This window comes from Lagenorhynchus albirostris, chromosome 12 (genome assembly GCF_949774975.1).
Source record: "Lagenorhynchus albirostris chromosome 12, mLagAlb1.1, whole genome shotgun sequence".
NCBI lineage: Eukaryota > Metazoa > Chordata > Mammalia > Artiodactyla > Delphinidae > Lagenorhynchus > Lagenorhynchus albirostris.
This window is the reverse complement of record NC_083106.1, coordinates 24,471,539-24,497,449: the sequence shown is the minus strand read 5'-3', so window position 1 is coordinate 24,497,449 and position 25,911 is coordinate 24,471,539. Positions and strand designations below refer to the sequence as shown.

At 43.6% G+C, this 25,911-nt stretch overlaps 1 protein-coding gene across 2 annotated transcripts in view; it reads left to right on the top strand.

Annotated features, from left to right (window-relative positions):
* The first annotated feature begins 1,442 nt into the window (after positions 1-1,442).
* HECA (hdc homolog, cell cycle regulator) overlaps positions 1,443-25,911 on the top strand; it is a 42,355-nt gene continuing 17,886 nt past the window's right edge. The window contains exon 1 of one of the 2 annotated variants that reach the window (XM_060167711.1): positions 1,443-1,615. In XM_060167711.1, coding sequence (XP_060023694.1) covers positions 1,597-1,615 — 19 coding nt within the window. In that variant the 5' untranslated portion in view covers positions 1,443-1,596. Of the gene's footprint in view, positions 1,868-25,911 lie in introns of both variants that reach the window. The other variant, XM_060167710.1, reaches the window with a different exon arrangement.

Below are 25,911 nucleotides of genomic sequence, written 5' to 3'. Positions count from 1 at the left end.
AAAAGATTCATCACTTCCCTACTGAAAAGTCCAACCACCAATTGCTCCTGAGTATCCAGTGCTCTTTCCTGTAGCTCCAGGCTCTGGAACAGACTCTGCTATAAATGCTATAAATGCTATAAATGCCCAGAGTTCCCAGTCAGAGTCTCTGCGGGTACCTCCCTGTCTACCTCTTTATGCTTCAGAACACAGCCTAAGATTCTTTACTGGAGAGCTGAGTTAATTAAAGAAGATCACACTACATAGGAAGGGAGAACTGTAAATTGTCAGCTAACATAGTTTTCGCTCCATAGTTTATGGGGAGAGTACTTAATTTATGCACTCAACAAATATATGCTAGCTGTCCGCTGGGGTGCCCAAGACACATAAAATCTCCTACCTATGGAGCTTTCATTTGAGAAGCAGATAGACAGGAAATAAGTAAACTTATACTTTGACAACATAATTAGAGATGGATGAGGTGATACTTCTGATAGCTCTTCTGGGGAGGTGTGTCAGTTATATCATCATGAAGGAAGTGATGTGTTTGAGCTGAGACCGGAGGGTTGGGAAAGAGCTGGTTTTCCATAAAGCAGAAAAAGAGCTGCAGAAAAAGAGACCATGTGAAACTCTTCCCAGGGTCCCCTGCCCCTCAAGTCCACCTGCCCCTTATCACAGGTGTCACCTTCTAATCTCCACCTGCTCACAACAGTGGCCACCTATCTTTCAGGACAACTCAGTCCTATCCAAGGGGATTGGGTTTCCCCTCCAGGCACTACCTCCAGGAACTACCTGCGATGTTCAGTAACATCCCTGAATGGTGGGTCCTGTTTGAGAGAGCGGTTTCACCACTAGGCTGTTACGGCCTTCCATTCACGGACTCTGCTGTGCTCTCCCATTGTCTAGGAACTCAACTCTATTTCTTTAATTTCTGAATCTACGATTGTTTCTGAATGGCAAAGCCTTTCGATGGATGATTAATTAGAAAACCTCTGCTTTCCATTCCTGTTCTGGTTGCCCGCCTATTTTTCCCAGACCATATTGTTCTAAGCCTCAGTTGCATGAAGGTCAGGAGGCCCCCGACTAACTCCAGATGCCATTGAATTGGCGTTCGGGGCCATTTCAGGAAGGTCGGTCCGCAGGCGCCGGGGTGCAGCAGGGCCCCGGGAGTGAGGGCGCCCCGATGACGTCACTCCAAGGTGGCCGGCTCAGCGCGGGGCGTGACGTCACGCGGGCGGGCCGGGCTACCGTGAGGTCACCTGGTGGGCGCGGCCAGGCCGAATCCCCAGTGTCGTCACGGGAGGAGGCGGGGCCAGAGCGTGTCAGCGAAGCCGAATCAAAACAAGCCCGAGACCCGCCTTTTCCCTCCGGCTCGGGAGCGTCTAGCTTGCGCCCCGAGCCCGCGGCGCCCGCGCGGCTGCGAGCCTCGGGTGGCCGCGCGCCGGCTCCAGGAAGCCGGGGAGGGCGCGGCGGCCGGGATGGCGCGGCGCGGGCCGCGCGGCTAGACGGGCGCCAGAGGAGCCGCCGGCCCGCGCCCTCCGTTCTCGGCCTCCCGGACCGGGCGCCGAGCCGCTGGGAGCCGCCTTCGCCGACGCGGGGCACCTGGACACTCGCGAGATGCCCAACCCCAAAAACAGTAAAGGCGGCCGCAAAAACAAGCGCGCCAACAGCAGCGGGGACGAGCAGGAAAATGGAGCCGGCGCCCTGGCAGCGGCGGGCGCGGCAGGCGCGGCGGCCGGGGGGGCCCTGGCGGCGGCGGCCGGCTGCGGAGCGGCGGCGGCGGGCGTGCCGGGCACCGGGGGCGCGGCGGGCGCGGGAGGCGCGGGGCCCGGCGCCGCGGCCGCGGCGGCCGCCGCGGGGACTGCAGCCGCTGGTGACGCCAAGAACGGTAAGACGGGGCCGGAGGGGCGAGCGCCAACTTACTCACCGACGGGGACGGCGCGTCGGCGGGGCCCTGGGTGGCGCGGGCGATGCGTGGACAATGCGAGAGTCAGGAAGTGCTCACCCCGCCCCTCCGCCCCGCCGCGGCTGCCCCTTCCCGGTCCCCACGCCCGGCGGCGGCGATCGATCGGCGGCCCCGGCTCGGTGTCCGCGCGGCGCACAGGTCGCGCGCCCCGTGCAGCCTGCGCCCCAGACTCCAAGGGACTCCTGGGTGCCTGGCTGCGGCGGCGCTCCGCTCGGGCCCTGCCCTTCGTGCCCGCGCTGGCAAAGCCGAGCGTGTGCCCCGGACCGGGGAGAGAGAGAGGAAGGAAGGGAGGAAGGGAGGGAGGAAGGAAGGAAGGAAGGCAGGCAGGAAGGAAGGAAGGAAAGAAGGAAGGAAGGAAAAAAAGAGCTGCCCAAGTTGAGAAGAATGGTCCGATTGAAAACTTAGGCACCAGTTCCATCTTGCCTCTGCTCCCCTCACCCACCCGCCTTCCCCTCCCCAGAGTGAAGGAGAGCCTAAAATCCCAGAAAACCGAGGCTTGTTGTGTCGATTGCCACAGGTGAAGAGGCCCCAAGACATTTTTACTGTAGGGTGTGTGTGTGTCGCTGGGGGTGGGGGTGTGCTCTTTAATTCTCTTGCTCGCTTGAGGAAGGAAGAGAATCTGAACTTGACTTCCGTTCTCAGCCCGGAGTTAAAAAAAAAAATCATCCTCTATTTAATTCTGCTTCACATTTTTAGAAGGAAGCCTAATAATCTTAGGTAGTGCCTGAATGCACCTTTTGAGGGTGCATTTAAGGAATAGTGAAGATGTAACAGGATTGCTGTTGTCACTGCAGAGACATAATTTTAGTTATAGGGCAAACACTTTTTCGGGCAAACACTTTTTCGGAGTTGGACTGTTCTTTGAATTCCTCTGGTCAGGCAGTTTTTCAGGACAGGGAATATAGGTGTATTTTAATGAAGGGAGATTAGGTTCTTTATATCTGGCTTTTAACTTGTAGGTTTCAGCTTTTGAAGCCATTCTTTACGCAGATCACTCACTTTTTAAACAGGTTACCTGCACTTAGAAGAACCTGACAGTGATCTGAACAGAGGAGATTAAAGGTAGCCTGTTGGGAGCAGAACCTTAGGCCCCATTGGCTGTGTCTCTGCAATTTTGAAATGGGAAGTTTTTTTTTTTTTTTTCCAGAAACATCCCATTTGTGAATGTTTGAAAATACAACTTTTGGCCAGACTGTATTCTCCATGTTCTTTTGTTTTCCTCGCTCTAAACTTCATTTTGGTATTGATGTGGCAAAAGGAAAGAAGACAGACTCCTGGCTCAGCCATTTAGAGTTTTGTCATCTTGGGAAGGATGGTTTTTCTGAGCCTCAATGTCCTCACCTGTAAAATTGGGGAAAAGAATTATATACTCATTGTATTGGCTCCCTCATAAGGTTATTGTGAGGCTCAGAGTGTCCCTTCCCTACCCAGCCCCCAGTACTTGTTTTAAAGGCTTGTTACATTTGTAACAAGCTTAGTAAAGTTTCTCAAGAAAAGTAAGTGATCAGTGAATGATAGCTATCATTCACTCATTCAAAAGATATTAAACATTTACTGTGTTACAAGTGCTGTGTTAAGTATTAAAGGAGAGGTGGCAATCAAGAGAGGACATCTGCATGGGTCTGGTATTCCCAGGGTGTTTCTGGCTTACCCTGCTGTTTTATTGTCCGAGTGGAAGCTTCAGGTTGACTGTTTCCTCTTCTTCTTTCTCCAAAAGATTAGGCCACTTTAAGGCGGTGTGAGGAAATGTTTTTCTCGGGCTGGTGGTATCTCCTCATTCGTAAACATTAAGCTACTGGTTATGGTGTCCCTATTACTGCTCTCCTCTGAAGTGGCAATCTAAGGTATATTTAGCAGTTCTGTATATATCTGTGTGAAGGTATGTATTTCTGATTTGGAGCTTGTTTTATTAAATGAATGGGGTGGGGGGGAAGGAAGAAATGGGGCAAACACTGCAGTAATTACAGTTAGAGAAGGTACAAACTTGAGTTATGTTAGAGCAGTGAGTTGAATTTTATGTTGCCAAATTCTTGGTTCTGACCTGGTGTGAAGTCTCAGTGAATGATGCACCTTAATTTGAAGAACGTTTCACTGCAGTTGATGACAATTAACATAGATGCTGCGGCCTCCTGTGTGCAAAATTGGTAAATAAGGAAATTATAAATGCTTTTTTCTGTTGTTTGTTTTTTGCTGTTTAAAGCTGTGCTTTATAATGTAGGGGTGGGAGAGGTGCCATTGGTGAATTTTTAAAGGAAGGGGCAACTGATATGTGCAAGCTCTCAGAATCAACTGATAAGGCCCAATTATTTTTAAATTTAAAAATGACATTAATCAACTATTATGGTATTTCCAAGTATATTTCAATATTTTATTTAGCTGTGACATTAGATTTTGTGATTATAAATATTACCAATCAAACAGTTATTCCAAGGGTGTAGTAAATCTACATTCTATTAATCTTTTAAACAGTTTGTTCTCACTGTTCGAGTCAGTTGTGATCTGCATCTGCAAACATGCAAACTTAATGACTTCACCTAAAGTTAATAGTGTTTGTTTGTAGTTGTATGGAGTTTATAGAATGGTTTTATGTCTTGTGGTTCTTGGGCAGCATGGACACCAGGGTAGGATAATATTAGTTCTTAGTTTTTCACTGTTAGTCAGTAGTTATAAATAACTACTGATTCTATAAAAAAAGATTTGCTAGTTAGGGAAAGCTTGGGGAAGCCAGGGCGGGGTTGTAATTGAAGGAGTTGAACTAGTTGCAGTTGTGCTCCTTGGGTAAGTTGCATGTCAATTGTAGGGACTTTATAGCCTTAAAAAGAAATTTATTAGTATTTTTAGAAATGAAGCTTTATTTTAGATATGAAGGTTTATTTTGTTTTTAGATATGAAGGTTTATGGAGATTTCTGTGGGGACTGGAGTAAAAGCGCTGTCCTCTTCCGATATAGTAAACATCTGTCTGCACATATTGCAACATTTTGATTGTAGGTGGACAAGACTTGCCAGTCATTATTTTTAGGATCTAGTAATCATGCAGTGGGTTATACCCGCGTAGTTTCATTCTGGAATTCTGGTTCCATTAGGCCACTGCTTTTTTGCTTGAGGCCTAAAAATATATGAACCTTGGTCGTAGTATCTACTTTTTAATGGGCCTGGATCCCAAGTCCTTTTATAAATTCCTGTTTTATGGATGACCATGGTTCACCACTCCACTCATTCCTGACTGCCACCAGAACCCCTGGGCTGCTGAGTTTGCCTTCATTCATTCAACAGTTCTTTGTAGTAGATGGAGTCAGTTTACCTGGTGATTGACCTTGCATTCAGTAGACCTGGCTCCTCAAATTACTTGCTCTGTGATCTGGGGCAAGTCATCTGACTTCTCTGAGCCTCAGTTTCTGCATATTTAAAATGGGATTATAGTACCTACCCATACATATATAACAAGATATCTATATCTATTATGTATTATTTATATATACATATATATACATATATACCCACACACACACATATATATACATATATATACACACACACACAGCGACTGACTTATATGATATGAGCTTGCTAAGGGGTAGCCACTTGTCTTAGATTCTGGAAATAGCGTTTGAGACAAAGATTTACCTGCCAGAGGTTTACTGAATGTGTTCTTGGAATCGTTACTGGTGGGGGAGTGAGGGAAGCAGGGCCGGGCAGAGGGAGGAGTTGAACTGTGATGCAGTGATTACAGGTAGCTCTGGAGCTAGGATGGTCCTGCAGAGTTATCTTACCTTGAGGCATGAGGGCGGGCCCTCCTCCCCCTCCCCCGCCATGGACTGGTGAGTGACCTGGGGGTTGGCATCTCTTAGCTGGAGAAGAGGGAGTGACCTGGGGGGTGGCATCTCTTAGCTAGAGGGCCTCCGTGCAGAGGGAGCTGAGAGCCTTCAGCGGTGAGTGAAGGAGAGCTGCTGGTCATATTAGGTTCTTCACTCAGACCACTAGTGCCATTCACCTAAAATGCAGGCGTGGGATAAATAGTTCTCAGGAGCGACTAAATCTTCGCAGAACAGGCCAGGAGGTAACCATCATAATACAGTAACATTGTTTTGATGGAAAATGTGTTCTGAATTTCATACGTCTGCTTACAAATAGATTTTTGGAGTGCCACCTCTTCCCCGTAAACACGAATTGTATTTTTCTCATACTTAGGCCATCAAACACACTTTTATAGTCCTAGGTTTGTATTATATTTTAAATAGTTTCTCTTTTCAGGTGTTTACTTAAATGTTTACTACATTTATTTATTTATTTTTAAAGTTTCTTTATTTTATTTATTTACTTACGGCTGCGTCGGGTCTTCGTTGCTGCGGGCTTTCTCTAGTTGCTGCGAGCTGGGGCTACTCCACGGTGGTGCGCGGGCTTCTCATTGCCATGGCTTCTCTTGTTGCAGAGCATGGGATCTAGGCGCAAGGGTTTTAGTAGTTGTGGCGCGCCAGCTCAGTAGTTGTGGCGCACGAGCTTAGTTGCTCCGCGGCATGTGGGATCATCCCGGACCAGGGCTCAAACCCGTGTCCCCGGCATTGGCAGGCGAATTCTTAACCAGGGAAGTCCCTCTTTACTACATTTAAATTACCTATATCCATCAGAAGGAAAATGCAGAATGTTTGCCTGCTATTTATTTTAAAATCAAGGAATATTTATTTGAGGGTCTAAGATATATAGAACACCATTGTCCTCTTGGAGTTTTCTTACCTTATTTAAAAGTTAGTTTTTTATGTCTTTAAAAATATCTGCTGGCTTTAGACCTTGTCTTTTGAAATCCACCTTTGTAATGGAGATTGGTAGAAAATATTCCCTCATCCATCAAAGCTTCATGTTGTGTACTTTGTATATTATAGTAAGAACCATTCCATGCTCTGCTAATGGTGTCTTATGCACAGTCCTTACTCTTTCTCTTTTTACTTGTTACAGGACCTGAGCCTTCAATGTCAGCTTTCTTATAAGTCCAAGAATATATATCATTCCATAGAGAATTGAAAACAGGAGATAAAGTGGGAAATATCTTGCAGCTTAATCCTCCTATGAACTTACTGCAGGCTGTTAGCTATGTACAATTTAAAGAGTTTGAAGGTATCAAAAGGAAGACTTTAGGAAAAAAGGTCTGTGTTGATTGATTTTGATCACCAGCTCCTTGGAATTTTTAAGGAGTTGATTTAATTAAAAATATTTCGTTATTTTATTATTTTGCCAGTAATAGAATGGGTGTAGTGGAAGAAAATTTTTTTTAAATAGAGAAGGTAGGCAAAGTTCTCTTTGACTTTCTAGTCAAGCATGTAATCCTACCACTTAGATCACCATTGTGATACATATTCTTATAGCCTTTTAAATTTTTTTCTTACAGACTTTTAAAAGTACATATACAGTTTTCAGGGGAAAAAAAGATCAGATCATATATTTTATAATCTGCTTTTAACACGTGTAATATTTTGTGGACATTTTAGCAGAGCGGTAAATGCAGGTGCATCACTATTTTTAATGATTGCCTCATATGCCATCTTATGTCTGCATCTTGGATAAACTGATCATTCTGCTGTTGTTTGATCTTTAAGTTCTTATTTGTACATCTCTGGGCATTATTCAGTTACTTCTTTAAGATAAATTCTTACCTGTAGACTTGCTGTGTCAAAGAATATGCACATTTTTATGACTTTTAATGAATACATGCTTACAGATTGCCCTGTGGAAGGGCTGTGGCCAGAGTGCCCTTTCCCCACAGCCTCTTCAGTTCCTAGTTCTTATTGTTTTAAAGGCATGCTGGAGAATTGCTGATACCCCCCAATGTAGCAGCAGTAGGAAGGCCCCATGTGGATCAAGAGCCTGGAGCAGATGCTGCCACGCTTTTCGAAGGCTGCATTTATTTCCCCTGTGCTCTCTAGTGATTTGCTGGCTCACAAGGATTCAACAAAGTACCTAATAATGGTGAATGACATTTTAGCAACTGGTGATAGTTAGTGAAGATGAAAGCATAAGCCTTTGAAATTCTGTCTGCACCATTATTCTAATCTTAAGAAGTAAGGCCTAGAATTTTTAAAGTTTTAGTCAAAGAGCATGCTGTTTCAATAGACCTAGGTGTAACCCAAGGTGCCACAACTTACTGGCAGAGTGACTTTGGGGCAAGTGACTTAACCTCTTTCAGCCTTCATTTTCTAAATGCAACCCTTTGGAATGTTTTTGCAGATTAAGAAAAACAGTGTATATGAAAGATCTTGGCATAGGGTCTGGCAGATATGGACACCATCAACAATATCTTTTATAAGTTTTGTGATTTGTTCAGCCTTATCCAATTACAAAGCTTGTTAAACTATTCTGTTGAAAACAGACACTGAGAGACAGTAAGATGGTTTCTGTGTTAATATAGAAAAAGACTGTGGTATCATACAGGTTCTTATTCAGGCATTGATTTGACTATACAGGGTCTTCTCTTCTTCCCTCATCATCTCTCTCTGATCATAGTTTGAAAAATCAGATGATTTAGCCAAAAGAAAAAAGTTAAAAACATAGCGTGAGAACAGTTTCCTCTTCCTTTCTTCATTCATTTATTTATCCATCTCATATGTTTTGAGTGCCTGCTATTTGTCAGGCACTGTGTCAGGCTCTGGCATTACAAGGACAGAAGAATTGGGCCCGGGGGCTTACGGTCTAGTTGGGAGTCTTTATGGAAATAAGTGCAAGTAGGTTATTGCGTGTACTACACAAGGGCAGCTGTGGAATAAAGAGCAGGAGCTTGTGAGCTGGTCACATACTGGATTAAAGCTGGGGATTGTGTCTGAGGACAGGGGCAAGTGAACTGAGCACGTGGAAGTGAAGGGTAGCTCAGAGGAGGTGAGGCACTGAGGGTGTTCTTTCGGGATGAGCCGGGGCTTAATATTATTGAGAAGTAAACAAAAGACCCTCCTCTCTCCCCAGGTAACAACTTGAAAGTTCATTCATTAGCTTGTGCTTTCGTTTGCTCATTCACTATTTTGTTCATGTATGCACTCATGCATTTACTAAACATTTATTATGTGCCTACTGTCTTCTATGACTGGAAGTGTAATGTCGAATTATACTTGGAGGCCTCAGAATCTGCACCCCCCTGGGCTTATGGTGGAGCTGGGACAGAGACATACAAACATCGGGAGGTGTGATAATGAGCTATGGGTGCCCAGTGGAAGAAAGGACTCATTTCCTCGAAGAGGGGACATTTGAGCTGAGTGCTGCAGGAAGAGACGCAGTTAGCTCTGAAAGCAGAGGAAGGATGTTTCAGCAGGAGGTGGTGGGAAAGAGCCTTGAGTTCTGGTTGCTGCCAGGAGTCTGTGGCTGGTTTGAGGTACGGTGGTAGGACATGGGACTGGAAAGGGAGTGGGGCCAGACAGTCAAATCTGGATGTTTTCGTCACCAGTGCAGAACCATCCCTGAGGTTTATAAGCAAAGGCATGGTCAGCTGAGCCTGCCAAGGGGGATAATCATACGTTGTTGGCAAGCTTGTAAAGTTATTGTATATTTTAACAGAATGAGTATCTTTTGGCAATCTTCCTTTTAATACAGCTAATCAAGGTTTGGTGGTACAACTTGTTGCAGACTGTTGATTGTGATTTTTCAGTAAAGTAGTGGGCACACTGCACACACTGCCTTTCTGCACAGCAAGATGAAAGTGTCACAGCACCCAAGGCTGCTGTTTGGAAAGTCCGTCCTAATTTGTGGGCACCAGCATCCTGATGCTTTGCGAGCCATGGGAGGTTAGCTAATTGAGGTGAACTTCAGAGAACCTAACGCCAAGGGAGGACTTGGGGCCATCTGAGCAGAAGGACTTTCTCTGGAGGGAGGGGCTGTCCCTGTGGTTTATTTTTCATATCTTGGTAGAAGAGTATCTGTCTCTGTGCCAGGTTGGACTAATTATCTTTGTCATTTTATTTTTATCCTCATCGAATCAGTTTTAAAACGATAAACTGGGGCTTCCCTGGTGGCACAGTGGTTGAGAGTCCGCCTGCCGATGCAGGGGACACGGGCTCGTGCCCCGGTCCAGGAGGATCCCACATGCCGCGGAGTGGCTGGGCCCATGAGCCACGGTCGCTGAGCCTGTGCGTCCGGAGCCTGTGCTCCGCAACGGGAGGGGCCACAACAGTGAGAGGCCCGCGTACTACCGCAAAAAAAAAAACAGAAACAAATGATAAACTGGTGAGGGGGGATGTCATTGTTTTCTACAAAGTGACTATGTGGTTTTTTTGTTTGTTTGTTTTGTTTTGTTTTGGCGTGTACGCGGGCCTTTCACGGTTGTGGCCTCTCCCGTTGCGGAGCACAGGCTCGGGACGCAGGCTCAGCGGCCATGGCTCACGAGTCTAGCCGCTCCGTGGTATGTGGGATCCTCCCAGACCGGGGCACGAACCCGTGTCCCCTGCATCGGCAGGCGGACTCTCAACCACTGCGCCACCAGGGAAGCCCTGACTATGTGTTTTAAATCTGTGTGTTTCAGAAGGCTTCCACTTCTCAGTGGTTGGTGAAATAGTAACTTGCTTTATTTAATCAACAGGATGCTTTAGCTTGATTGTATTTGAGAGGTTTTTATAAACTGGCAAAAAATAAGTAGCATTTTTAATACTTAATAATTATATGTTCTGATTTATCAGAAGTAGAAAGAAAAAACAAATTATTTCTGCTAAATTATACTTAAGAGGATAATACTTGAAAACAATAAGAATTAGAAATGAAAGATATTAAGAGGAAATTTAAAGAAAAGTGAAGGAAGAGGAAAACCTAAAAATGAAGTGTTAACTGTTAATCTTATAACTGTTTAGAATAATTAATAAAAATGTTAGCATGGTTCTCATATGCACATATAGTGCAGTGTATTTCACTGAATTAAATTGTCAGGGAGGAAAAACTTTACCCTCTTAGGCTTATGGATTTGGGGCCTGCAAATTAAACTGACAAAAGACAGAGCAGCAAGAGAAAAGACAGATTTACTCACAGAAGAAATGTGACTCAAAGGGGTGGTTATAATTTGTGGCTTATATACCATCTTAATAGGTGAAGGGGAGGGGAGAAGGGCACTTCTAGGAAAATGAGTGGCTTCTTAGAGTAGGAGAGGGGGAGAAAGGACACCTATAGAAAACAAATGACTTTTTTTTTTTTTTTTTTCCTGGTACGCGGGCCTCTGTTGTGGCCTCTCCCGTTGTGGAGCACAGGCTCCAGACGCGCAGGCTCAGTGGCCATGGCTCACGGGCCCAGCTGCTCCGCGGCATGTGGAATCTTCCCGGACCGGGGCACGAACCCGTGTCCCCTGCATCGGCAGGCAGACTGTCAACCACTGCACCACCAGGGAAGCCCGAGGTCTGGCTATTTTTGATTGGCAGCAGGTGCAGTCTGTAATCTGAGAGGCTGAGTCTGGGATGCTTGGTGACTGTTGTTAACGAACAGACACAGTGCTGCCAGAAGCCATGGAGAGAGCCTGACACTGGGAAACGGGAAGCATGCTTCCGTGGTAGAGGCAGAAACGAGCACGTCTGATACACAGGGCAGCTCCAAGAATTCTTCTGTTTCCAACTCCTCAGATCTGTTCTTATTGGGCAGTGCTTATATGTTGGAGTTAACGTTAGCCCTATAATGATATGGTTCCACTGTATTAGGCATTTAGTTTTACAAATGCCGACGATGTGTTGCAGTTCAGTAGGAAATTAGGTAAGATACCTGGATGGTAGGTGTGTTGGGGCTACAGAACCCATGGACCCATAGGAAGGAGGAGAAGCTGTTGCCAGCGACAGGAACAGTGATGATGCTGACTCCCTTTATGGAGTGCTGACTGGAAGCCAAGCGGGACACCTAGCCGTCTGCGGTCTGCATTGGAGGATGGTGGCATTGAGCTCCAGGGAAGCCTCCTTCCCTTTTTGCAGAAAAGGCACACTCGTGTCCGAGAGATGTGCCTGACCCTGCTGTGGCAGTTGGATCCTATGTGATACTGGCTCCATCTTGACTGATACGCAGACATGTGTATGAATAATGAACAAGTATTTAAGTAGAGGGCTTAAATTTAGTATAAAACCATTAAGGAGGCAATAGGGCTATTTAAATTACTTTTAGAAGGCCTCATGCTTATTATTCTGGTACTTGAACTGAAATTGAATTTGTGAAACAAGAAAACACTTGACCAAGGAAGCACTTAGCTGACACGTCGTACGCTCCTGGTCGTATGCTCCTGTCAATCTGATCCTTCTCGTTATGACACGAGGACTTCCTGGTCTTGGGATTGTGGCGATAGTGAACATTTGAACTGACACTTCCTGTTCTTAATGGATCACAGTTCATAGTGAGGATGCGATTATCTTCTTTAGGCTACAGTCCTAGAAGTGAGATCACTGGTCAGCAGGCGTGTGACTTTCAAGGCTTTGATACATGTTGCCAAACCGCTTTCCAGAAAGGGTTTCCCTGTTTCCACTAATGCTGGCCCTGCATGGAGTGCTTCTTTCTTCTCACCCTTCCACAGGGATTTTGATAGCCATTTTCACCTTTGCCAATCAGATAGATGAAAAATCACATCTCGCTGTAATTTTTATCTGCATTTATTGCCAGCCAAATGAATGTCTTTTTAAATGTATATGGTTCATTTGTATTTTTTCCGTTTGTGATTTTTGTCCATTTTACTAATGGGATAGTTGTATTCTCATTGTTCTAAACAAGGTCTTTTTATATTTAGGATACTTTTTGACATATGTTTCCCCTGGCTTATTGTTTATCTTTTTGCCTTGTTTAAGGTGTTGCTGATTAGACATGTTACAATTTTGTATGATCACAGAACATCCACATAGAGATAGAACCTCAAGAGAAAGGGGAGAGTGGAGAAAGTTGTCTGTGAAATTACTTGTAGGAAAAGCAGTTTGGGCCTGGCATCAGGGTAGTGACTGAGTTCATTTGGGTATCAGTGCACAGTAATGCTGTTACATTTGTGAGGGTCTGTTTCCTTTTTGTATTTAATTTGCAAAGCTCTGTTTCTCGGAATTGGTTACAGTTCCTGCCGCCCTCCTTGACCTACTCCCTGACCACTGTTGTCTGGTTGACAGCTGAAGCTCCTGTGCTCAACACCTGTCATTTCCTGCGCATTCCTAAAATCCCCTGCGGTTTTTATTCGAGCCAGTTCCAAGGACTTTGAAACTTGTAGATAAAGGCTTGTTATTTACTTATCGCCTCTGTTACAAACTGAGGCCTCTTAAGGCTAAATTACCCATAACTTCCTTGTGATAATGAACTTAAATCCTGAATCATAAGAAAGTTCTCACTTTTCTCTTTCTGGCACTTGTGCTGAAATTACATTTCTGTGTTAGTAAAATGAGAATGTGGTACTGAATTGAACCAAGAGTTTATTTGCACCCTGTGTGTCACGCTGATCCAGTCTGCCCTGTGCTTCTCAAATGTCTGTGGCTTGGAAGAGGTTCCCAAACGCATTGCTTGTTTAAAGAGTGTGAGATTTGAGAGACACAGGTCATAGCTTGAGGTCTGCCATTTTGCAAGGCTGATGAACCTTTCTGACCCCAACTATTCTTATCTGTGGAAAACGAGGATAACATGTTATTGTTTGTGACTAACTCTTTGCAAAAAAACCATAGATCTGTTTGAAAAAGCAAATGGTTGTGTCATGATTTGGGGTTTTTTAGTGTTTTCTAGTTGGGTGTTTGTTTTTTGTTTGTCATGTGGTGGTGTGGCTGCTTCCCTTAGTGATGAATGCACACTCCGATTTGTTGAAAGAACCCAGGGCCAACCTGGGCTTTGCCCCACAGAGTTTGAAGTGAATGTTACTCTTCCAAAATCCTTATTCTGCTTCCTTGGGGGAGCCTTTAGTTTCTCTACAAGTTCAGGTCTGGGAGCTCTCGCTATGTGGATTTTCCCAGAGAATATGCAGTGCTCACCTGCTGGTCTCAGGGCAAGCCCAACTCCTTGAGTGAGCTCCTTCTAGAGTTTCTGACCCCACTGTGGGGAAGGACTGTGGAGGCTGAAGCCTTTGGGAGGATGCTTTCACCAGCCTAAGGAGAGCTGACTTGTGTATGGTTTTGTTGTGATCTGTGAATCATCTGTCCCCAGGTTTCATTATAACCGCAGACTGTATTGTGATGTTAACCATTTGATTAACAGAGCCTTACTCTTGGCCTGTTGTACTTCATGATTTACACTGGTGTGCCTGTATCTGTAATCACACTTTCTTTAGTTTGTATCTGCGTTCACTTCAGGCCTTTCTGCTCTTTATCTGCCTCTAGGGTCCTATGGAGTGGGAGTTTGTGTTGTAAAAGCACGTGGAATGCTTACTTAAGACTTTCAGTTGTTTCCTTACCTCCCTTTCACATTTTGCGTTTTAAAGGTTTAAAGAATTGTGAATGTACCAAACCGTATTATGGATTTTATCAAAATAACTTCTTCAGGCACGTGATACTGGGTATGTATCTGTATCAGTGTGTTTATGTAAATGTATGGATGTGTTTTTTAAAATCATTGTTTTTCTTGGGATTTGGTCGATTAAAAACAAGCCTCCTCTTTGAGATAGTCAGATTTGAAATTTTTGACTTTGGAATATATCAGTTTTCCTCATAATTTATTTTTTAATGTTCCATGAGATATGTGATCTAAAGATGACTTGGAAGAATTTTTAAAGAATTAATTTGAAATGTTTTTCTCTTGACAGATTTGGAAAAACTGTTTAGAATTCATATGCAATATAATCATATACATTTGTATATATTTATATATTTTAATAGAACTATATTTAACTGGACAAATTCTCTTATGGCAAAAGACAAATTTCTCGATATTTTTGGCTGTGTTGGGTCTTCGTTTCTGTGCGAGGGCTTTCTCTAGTCGCGGCGAGGTGGGGCCACTCTTCATCGCAGTGCGCGGGCCTCTCACTAACGCGGCCTCTCTTGTTGCGGAGCACAGGCTCCAGATGCGCAGGCTCAGTAGTTGTGGCTCACGGGCCCAGTTGCTCTGCGGCATGTGGGACCTTCCCAGACCAGGGCTCGAACCCATGTCCCCTGCATTGGCAGGCAGATTCTCAACCACTGTGCCACCAGGGAATCCCTTCTGGATATTTTTGGTAACTCTTTTATAAATGAGTTTAGAAATGAATAGTTTAGAAATGAATCGTGTTTTTTAATAAATTTATTTATTTTATTTTATTTTTGGCTGCGTTGGGTCTTAGTTGCTGCGTGCAGGCTTTCTTTAGTTGCGGCGAGCTGGGGCTGCTCTTTGTTGAGGTGCTCGGGCTTCTCATTGAGGCGGCTTCTCTTGTGGAGCACGGGCTCTAGGTTTGCGGGCTCAGTAGTTGTGGCTCGCAGGCTCTAGAGTGCAGGCTCAGTAGCTGTGGTGCATGGGCTTAGTTGCTCCGTGGCATGTGGGATCTTCCCGGACCAGGGCTTGAACCCGTGTCGCCTGCATTGGCAAGTGGATTCTTAACCACTGTGCCTCCAGGGAAGCCTAGAAATGAATAGTTTTGAGTCTTTGAAAATAGTCATACTATGAAATTATATCTGTGTTCCACAAAAGTTAGTAATTGGAAAAGGAATGAATGTCTAGTTATAATGACATCATTGGCTTAATATATCACTGGGCTCTAAATGTCGAGCTTCCTCTGCAGTAGGAACTTTTATGGCATGCTCTCCTGAAAACAAGTCATATTATAACAGCTGTGTTGAGTGTGTATATATGGTGAACTACTGGGCTTGGACATAGACATAATTTATTTTTGAGTTTCATTTTCACTTTTACTGAGGTCTGTATAAGACTTAGACACGCCTCTCCTTTGACAAGTCTTTCCTTGTTGCAACAGATTCTATAAGTTGCTTGTTGGTTGCTGATGCATCATTTTAGAAATAGGCTGAGTGGTGTGGCCCACAGGCAAAAGCTTTGTCTTTTCTCCCTACATCACAGCAGAGGGACGGCCAGTGTGGGAAGGATTGCTGTAAAGCAGGGATCCTCAAACTCCGGGCCGTGGACTGGTATCAGTCCCGGCCTGTTAGGAACTGGGCCGTGCAGCAGGAGGTGAGCAGTGGATGAGTGAGCGAAGCTTCACCTGCCGCTCCCCATTGCTCCCCATCGCTCGCATTATCGCCTGAACCAGTCCCCCCCACCATCTATGGAAAAATTGTCTTCCAGGAAACTGGTCCCTGGTGCCAAAAAGGTTGGGGACCACTGCTATAAAGTATTTTCCCAGGTTTATTTTGATGGGAAGGCAGGGGAGCTGAAAGAGTATATTTTTCAGGGAGTTCAGCAGGACAGAAAAGGCACGTGGAAAACAAAGGAGTGTAAGGATTTAGTTTAGTTTAGGGTACAGATAGAGTACGGAAATGAATTTAACCATGTTGTGCTGGGGGTTTATTGATTTACATACAGTAGTAACCCTAAAAATCTTCTTGGGGGTTGGCATGTTGACCCAAACAGGATTCAGGAGAAGCAGGTTGAGCTTCTGTTTCTCAACATCAGTGCTCTTTCTGCTGCCCTATTCGATAGTCTCCATACTGATAGAGTGCCGTTTCTTTACATGCTTTCCAAAAAAAGTTGCTTTATTCTCATTAAGAAACGAGTAAGCCTTTGCTCATGGTTTATTTATTTATTTATTTTTTGAAATTAGCAGTTCTGTTAGCTAGAGTAGATTTACCTCATTGTCTATCTTTGTTTTTAAGGAGTGCAAAGATTGGGAAACCTTTATATTGTAATTGGGTGTAAACACTTGCTTTTTTAAATAAATGTATTTATTTCATTTATTTTATTTTTGGCTGTGTTGGGTCTTCATTGCTGCATGTGGGCTTTCTCTAGTTGCGGCGAGTGGGGGCTACTCTTCATTGCGGTGCACGGGCTTCTCATTGCCGTGGCTTCTCTTGTTGCGGAGCACGGGCTCTAGGACCGCGGGCTTCAGTAGTTGTGGCTCGTGAGCTCCGGAGCACAGGCTCAGTAGTTGTGGCGCATGGGCTTAGTTGCTCCGCGGCATGTGGGATCTTCCCGGACCAGGGCTCGAACCCGTGTACCCTGCATTGGCAGGCTGATTCTTAACCACTGTGCCACCAGGGAAGCCCTAAGCACTTGCTTCTTTAACTTGACTTTCTGTAGACCTAGTCTTTAAATAATTCTGAGGATTAATATGGACACTGACCATATTGAATAAACTTTTGTGTAACCAGATCATAGTAAGCAGTTCTATAATTTTGAATGAGACACTATTCCAAATTATAGAACTACTTACTATGATCTGGTTACACAAAGCTGTTGGTCACTGCCTCCTCTCCTTATAAACTGGCTCTGTGTTCTTTATTGATCTGTGTGCAGTGTGGGTGGGAATGGAAGAGGGAAGGCCCCTTACCAGCTGAATGACTTGGGCAGATCACTAAAGAATCCTCTTGTGGGCTCAGGACGTGTTTGTAGAATCTGAACCAAGGGATTGTCTTATTTCTATTCTGGTATTTTGTTTTGTTTTGTTTTTGCGGTACGTGGGCCTCTCACTGTTGTGGCCTCTCCCGTTGCGGAGCACAGGTTCCGGACGCGCAGGCTCAGTGGCCATGGCTCACGGGCCCAGCCGCTCCGCGGCATGTGGGATCTTCCCGGACTGGGGCACGAACCTGTGTCCCCTGCATCGGCAGGCGGACTCTCAACCACTGCGCCACCAGGGAAGCCCTATGTTGGTATTTTTAAGAGACATTCAGGGAAAACTATGAAACCATTATCTTCATCCTGATATTCAGCCTAAACCAGACATATTTTGGGTCCATGTCCTTTTAGGTCTTGACATGGCCTTTGGTAGACGAGAAAAATATGAATTTTCTACTTTAAAGTCATTATTTATACAGATTTCTTACTGATGTCAGAGTGTTGGAGCCAGAATGGAAATTTAAAAATGGGTAAAAGAGAAGGCTGTAGCTTTCTGTTTAGTTTGAACTTGAGGCGGGGTAGGCTTGTGAGTTTAACTGAATGTAAGAAAAGAGTGAGTCTAGGAGAATAAATCCAACATATTAAGAGAATGTTAAAACCCCAAGTTGTTAAATATAGTTGAAGAGCACATTGTTGTTTTGTTTTTTGGTTGAGGGAGAATGTGAGGCTTCCATGTTTATTTGGATAGATTTGTCTGAGTTTGTCTGAGTGAAAAGCCTTGTGTTTAAATCCTACTCAAAGCATAAAAACATGTTTAACTGAATGTAATCTCCTTGTACTCAACTTGCTACCCTCTTTGGAACAGTCTCACACACTAAAATAACATAAGGGAGGATAAACTAAATCAGAGGTTAAGACAGATATGCTTAAGTGAGCTTTACTATAGCTCCCATACTAATTAAAACAAGTTGACAAAATGTTTTGAAAGTATTAGCTTCCCTTTTGTACAGGACTTAAGAGTCGTTTAAAAATTTTTAGTAGAGAAAGATCTCAAAATATTTGAGAACATTTACTTTAAACCTTTTTTAGTTTTCACTTCAAATACTCACCAATCAATCAAGAAATGAGTTTTAACCCCCTGGTGAGTTTGAGGTATGGTGTGGGCACAGTGGTCCGGGTCCACTCCTTCCCTTTCTGATCTGCACTCTGCACTGCCCCACAGGGAGGGATGGCAGCTGAAGCAGAGGCTTGGGGCGAGGGCGTGGTGGGTGACCAGGTGGGAGATCCAGCCTGGGGACCTAGTTTTGGAGCTCCTTGATCATAGCCAAAGGACATGGGGCTTCAGTCTGGGAGTTTCCGAGGTTCCTGAATGTGTGTATGATGTCGTCAAAGTGTAATTTTTAGAAGGCTGACTTGAAGGTGGTGATAAAACTTTTTTGCTTGTGTATCCTCTAAAAGAATTTGAGAAAACAAAGTTTCTTTTGCATATTAATACTGTCATACCCAGTTTTTTAAAAGGTTTAAGTAAATGCAGAGGATACAGTCTCCAGTTTATTGTAAATGGTGTCATTTTAATGTATTTAAACAGAATCCAAATATCATAGTAACTTGCTAACCATTATCAGCCATTTAAAAGATAATGGTCAGAAATTTTACATTTTTCTTTATTTTTAAATTCTTACCCAGAATCTGTCTGATCCGAAGAAAGAGTATCGTCCTGCTTGAAACTCTCTTATTGATCATCTTATCATTTTTCTGTAACAAAATATGTATTTAAACTTAAATCTATATTAAGAAGCACTTCTGGAATGACAGAAGAAGGACATCTAGAAATCTGCCTTTCCATAGAAACAATGAGAACACTGGCAAAAATTATCAAAATCAACTTTTCAAAATTCTAGAAATTAACTAAAGGCTTGCAGTAATCCTAGGAGTGTTTATTTGGGGAAATGATTGAATTGTAGTAAGAACAGTGAATTTTGTTTTCTATTAACTTGCTTTATTTTCCCATTCCTTCTCCCTAGCTCTGTGGTAGCTTTGTTTTTTAAAAGTTATATATATATTTGAAGTATAGTTGATTCACAATGTTGTGTTAGTTGCAGGTATACAGCAGAGTGACACCTGAATCACTCTGCTGTATATATGTGTGTGTGTGTGTCTATGTGTGTGTGTGTGTATATATATATATATATACACACACACATACGTATGTATGTGTGTATATGTATATACTTTTCAGATTCTTCTCCATTATAGGTTGTTAACAAGATAGTGAATATAGTTCCCTGTGCTATTCAGTAGGACCTTGTTGTTTATTTTTTATATAGTAGTATGCATGGTAGCTTTAAAACAAGCAACCTCGTAGTCACTAGAGGGAGAAGGACAGGTTTGGAGCTTCCCCAAAAGCCCTAGCCCTAGGGAACTCTCACCATTTGACCTGGCTCAGAGGTCACCCAGTGTTCTAAGCCCTCTTAGGCTATCTGCTGAAAACACTCAGCAGCAATTATTTATCATTGCAACTGCCTGCAGCAGTGATACCAGTTGGAGCAAACAAGAAATGGGTCAAAAAACTTAAAAAGAATGTCTTGGAAGTAGGAGGTCCGTCAGGGACTTTGAGAAGCTCTGGTGTATTCCTGGTGCTCTAGAGGACTGTGCACATGGCAGCGCTCTGAGCATGTCCAGGAAAGACTTGAGGAGGCCCTCATTCTCACCTCTGGCTGACCTTGAGGCTCTGAGTAAGCAGAGAGTAAAGGCTAAGAAAGGTTGTAAACTGTTGAAGCATTGAAGGCTTGCCCAACACACACACAGCCCCTTGGCGAAGGATGGGACACTTATTGGTTTAGGGCATTTAAGGAAGTCTCTGTCCAGTTATTAGCTGACCACTAAGCTAACTGAGCAGAAACTTCAGTGGCTACACGTGACGAAAAAATAGAGACTTTACAGAATTAAACATCACTAAACAAACAGCAGTAACAACAACAGAAGCATATCCTGCAAGGAGAGAGAATCTGATTTTGAGTTGCCACTTTATGTTATTTAAAGTGTCCAGTTTTCAACAAAAAAGTATAAGATACTCAAAGATATAGGAAAGTATGGCTTACAAATTTATTCAACACTTGCAGCCTCTATGTTAGACTCTGAACGGGGCACATAACAGGTGTTTAAAAACGTTATTTGAATTGACTTGTTATTAGCTGATTTTCAGAGACCCCATGTATTTTCTTTCTTCTGTAGTTAAGTGTTTAACCCTAAGACAAACCCTGGTGTTTTTATTACGTCTTCTAAAACAGGGTCTTTATTAAATGATAGCTACTAAAAGAAGCCATACATTTGCCCAAATGAGTGTTTATTAGTATCCTGGAAAAGTTGAAGGCTCTTTCTTTAGGTAATTATGTATAATAAACCTGCTAAGAAAACTGACTTATTCAGAGACCAGATCACTTAGAAATATTTCCTATATGAAGTTTATCTGTATAGTTTGAGTTTTTACAGCATTTTGAGAATATAACTATTGTACTGTTTTGCAGATGTCCAGATCTCTAGAGACCTGTAGTCAAATACTCATATTATCCTGTATTTGACTTCTTTATAGTAAAGATTCAGAAGATTTTAGTGTGTCAGACCTAGTAAACTGGTGTTAAGTCTACTTATCAGGATATGCTGATTAAAAAAATCTGGCCTCAAATCCATAATATTTGCAGATGAAAAACCTTTACCATTTTCATGATCAATTGCGACGATGGAAGAAATTCAGGGTTGTCGTGCACTGTATTGATGTTCCCTGATTCATTCCAGGAGCAGAAGGAGGAAAGCAGAAATGCTGATGGCATCACATCTGTGCACAGAGTGGAACAATATATCCTGGTTCCAAATACTCATTTGTGTATATTTTTCTATATTTTTCATCATTCTTTTTTATTCCAGTGTCTGTAAAAAAGATGAAGCAAACCTGCTGGACCCGCAAGCTTCAAAGCCCTGTGTCACTGCAAGGAGAAGATGCTCACTGAATTTGCTTTGATGCTAAGCAGGGGGGCAAGGGATGATTAATATCTTAGAGAATGTGGTCAGAATTCCAAAAGGTGTTGATAGATTCCTGCCGTGGCTAATGCTGAGCTGGCCAGTATTCAAAGAGTGACATGAGGAAGGGCAACCCATAAAGCAAACAGTTGTTTACTGGCAATTGTAATTGCCAAAAGGATGGGTTTACTGTGGATCTCGAGGTTCAAATTTAACTGTTTAAGAACTTGGTTAGCAAAAGCAAGGGTCTTTGTTGTTGTTCACTGTGGAAATAATATTGCATCTAGAGTAGGCGTGTGCGTGTGTACACGTGCATGTGTATGAAATTACATTGATAAGGTGATATCTAGTTATTCATAGATATGCTCATGTACACATATATATGACCACATGTGCCTTATTTCACTTGGCTCCTGGTATAAACTTATTTTTTCTTATATTCTTATATGTGAGTACATGTATCTATGATTAGTTTACCAATGAATATGACTTTTATGATTAAAACAAGTTGTCATTATAACTGCTAATGCCATTAATAAAATCGAGATGACTACAGTAATCTGCTATTCTTGCTATAAAGTTTTTACATTGGCGTTTTTTCAGTAGCCATCCTAGGAAGATGGAGTTGGTTGGATTCTTGTAGTTGTCAGTGGTGATGTGACCCTGCAGCAGGTTCAGATTGTGTGGCCACATCTGTAATACTTGCAATTTCTCAGTTCATTGCTCTCTTTTCTGCCTCTCCCTTTAGAGCTAGTCTCTGCAGTGAACATGGGATTCTCCTTTTCATATTTTCCAGAACTGAATTCCTGGGTTTGCTAGGTGAGGGGGGAGAAGGGGAGAAGGGGAGGTAATTAGGCTGCTGTTGGGAAGAGCTAAGCGGAGGCAAGACTGGGCCCACATGAGGATGACAATGCCCGGAAGAGTCTAGACTTTGTGGGTTAGAGCCCAGGAGAGAGACCCCCCTCCACACACCCCCAGAAGAAGACAAGGCGGGGTGGAGTTGGGGGGGAGTCTGAGCCCACTTCACCATGTATAATTTCACCAGTGAGGCTGGGAGCAGGTGATGGGGGAGGCACCTGCACGGTCCAGGTGGGGCAAGGAGGCCAGAGGGGCCAGGTTGGCTGGCAGAGCCAGCCCGAGATGTGTCTGAGAGAAGCCAGGTGGGCTGGGAACAGTAGAGGCCTGGGTATGAATAGCAGAGTGGGAAGCTGGGCCCAGGGGAAGTGGGTGAGAGGCATGGGCTGTGGGATGGGGGCGAGGCACGGAGCCGATGAGCAGAGTGGCTCCAGGACCCACCGCTTGTGCCGCAGGCAAGGCAGAGGGGGCAGCCTTTCCTGAAGGTGCTATGTCTGTGGGGCTCCCGGGATCGTGGGTCAGCACCGGCCTCCCCTCTCACTTTGCACCCTGCTATGGCCGACTTTGGAAAGTGAGAAGGGAGGGGAACACCTGGGCCCCCATCAAGTCCAAATTTTGACACGTATTAGGCAAAGCTGGTTTGAAGGTTATGAGGAGAGGTGGGGAACGGATTTTTGTTTTGATCAGTTATAGCCTCCTTCTTCTAAAAATAAAGTGGCTTTCAAAAATACATGTAATACTATAAGAAATAATAAATAAGTGAGAATATTAGTAATAGAGATGATACTGTTGGGAAAAATAAAGGACGTCTTGAGGCTTTACAAGAGGTAGGTCACAAATGTGGCTTTCAGATTTGTAGCACACAGAGGAAAGAGGCAAACAGAAGAAGTGGCCTGCACTACAGTGTCCATCAGATTAACAAATGAAGCAAAACAAAACCAGTGACTTATAAGATGTTATAAAATACTGAGCAATGTCCATGACAATGTCCCTTCATAAATAAAACAAATTTATTAGGCCTGCTCACGTCATTCAAAACAGCCTGTCCAGGGAATAAAACAGTGTGGTCCAAGTAACCAACTCTGGGACACCTGGCTTAACTAAGGGATAGCTTTTATCTAACGCAGGGCTCACGCACCCAAATGAATCTAGGGTCCTGGCATATGAGTAAGTATATGATTGGGGCTGGAGTGGAGGCCTGGATGACCCAGAGAGGGCATGATACATCTAAAAGGCACTTAACACTTCATAACAAAAAACCCTGTACTGGTTTAATAAGGCACTGCAGGCCAGACCACCCCACTGGAACTCTGATCTAGAGGAATGTGTGGACATCATCTATGGACTCTTTCTTAAAAATGGTTTCTCTCAGTTGAGCTTTTGGAAGACATTGAACAGCAGTGAGTTATGGATCGTATTCTTTGACAGGTACCTGGTCTGCAGATAACCCATGTTGCCAGTTAATCATGCAGCCATATGTTTTACCTGTTGGACAGACTGAGGGGAGGTGAAGCCATTTGTCTTTAGCTGAGGGCTTTGGGAATCCAGAGGCAAGGGGAGGGGCCAACTCCACTGTGGCCTTTGGTCTCCAGGCACCATTCTGGGTGCATCAAGAGAGAAGTAGGTCAACGTTTTGAGCACACTGTGCTTATAACTTAGGTGGTAAAATGGGAATTACATGTAAAAAAATATGATTTAGGAGTTTTGATTATGGCCATATTTTGAATATTTGTGCAGGTAAAGGGGAGGCCACTGACAAGGATAATCAAAATCAGGTTCTAGAGTGTTTCAGAGAAGCAAGGAAAATGCTTTAAATTTGGATTATAGTACTTGAGGATGACGTGAGGTCTTTTCTGGAGTCTTTGACAGTGGGATAGTTTAACAACTGGGCAGTCTCTTTGCAGTTACATGCGTGCACACATACAGGCACACATGCACACACTAGTGCACATACACACATACTTAATCTGGAGTTCTGTTCCCATCCTATGGTATTGTGGTTTGGTTCCGAGGGCTCTTGGACCGACGTCTCCTTCAGGGTGAGTGCGTGCAGTACGTGAAATGCTAGGGTGCTATGTAGTTCTCCCTGATACAGCGCGCTCAAGATCTAAATCTCCAAGCAGGAGAGAAGGCAGGCTGCTAATTTATTTCCTAGTACAGTGTGATCCCATTATATGTGAACTGAATTATGCAAATTTCAACTAATGACACATAAATAATAATAAAAGCTTCACATTATATGGAAAATTTCAACAGACACGTTCCCCCAAGTTATGCATCAAGCCATCTCATATTTTCAAAGCCAGCAGGTCAACTGAATTATAAAAATGCTTTGTTACCCAATGTCATTACGTTTTCTTTTAAAGAGAAATACCTACTAACCCTTGGCAATATTATGTGAACTCTTGTTGTTTATAGAACTTTTTCATGGATTTTGGTGACATTTGTGTTATTATTTTAAAATTAACTTATAATTTAAACCTTTATTATAGCTTTCAAAATATCCAAGTATGCTAATACTGGTACTGAAAAACATCCTGAAAATCTGTAACTTTGGAACAGAAATGTGATAAAACACTATGATATGCCATGCTGTCAATTTATGAGGCACAACTGAGAAATATTAGAGGTAATGCTGATATTAAAAAGCACCAGTAAAGCAAAAATATAGCACACGGCTGCAGATTTATGCATTCTGAGGATGCATTTCCCCACACTCTACCCCCAGACTAGGGGATAATCAGTCTTGAATTATGTAAGTTCTTTAGGAACACATCTCATGAATCAAATACAGCCATGCCTTTTATGAATCCCTGTTATCCAGGCTTGGAAAAGATTGTTTAGGTTGAAAAATACACATAGCAAGATACTTATTTGTCTGACACTGAGTAGAAAATCTTTAAGGGGTTAGAAGAAGTAAATTTTCCTTCTTCTTTAAAACTTGTCAGTGGATATTTAGTGCATTATTTTACGCACACCACCCTGCTTTGTTCGTTGTAGGGAAGCAGAACATTTCTTGCACTTATTTACAGACGGAGAAAGGAGGACGGTCACTTCCTGGTTGTAGCTTTGCTCTAAACACATTCAAAGTCCTTTGGTTTTTCCCTCAGGTAATATAAAGTGATAAAGCTTTTAATAATAATTGCTTACATTTAACTGGTGCTCATTATGTGCTGGACACTGTTCAAACTGCCTTAATAACTCCTTTGATTTTCATGGCAACCCTTTCAGGTAGGTGCTCGCTCTTATTTCTGCCATTTTACAGCTGAGAAGATAGAAGCGCAGGGAGGTTAAGTGACTAGTCAAAGGTCTTAAAACTAACAAGTTTAGAGCTGAGAGTCAATGCAGGCTGGCTGGCTGGCTCCAGAGTCCGTATCTGCAGTCACCATGCTCTGGCCTTGCAGGAAGCTCAGCGATGAGGACCCTCTGGTCAGAACCGTCATACCCGGAGGGGAACTTGCTCTGCAAACAAGGGGATGTGTTCCCATGTAAGAAGAATTACTGTATGGAACAGATCCCTGTCGTAAAATAGTTGTTTGCACTTGGTAGCTGGATGCCAAAGGAGGGTAGAATAGATTATGGTAAGTCTGAGGAAGTGAGGGTGAGGGCCAGGCTCTGCCCCAGAGAGAATCCTGTGCTGAGTCTAGAAGGCCTGCTGCGACTCAGGGGCGGAGCAGTGGGCTGTGCTCCCCAGTGGCCACCTTCCTCCCCTGCCCCTCCTCCAGCACCCAGTCGCTGC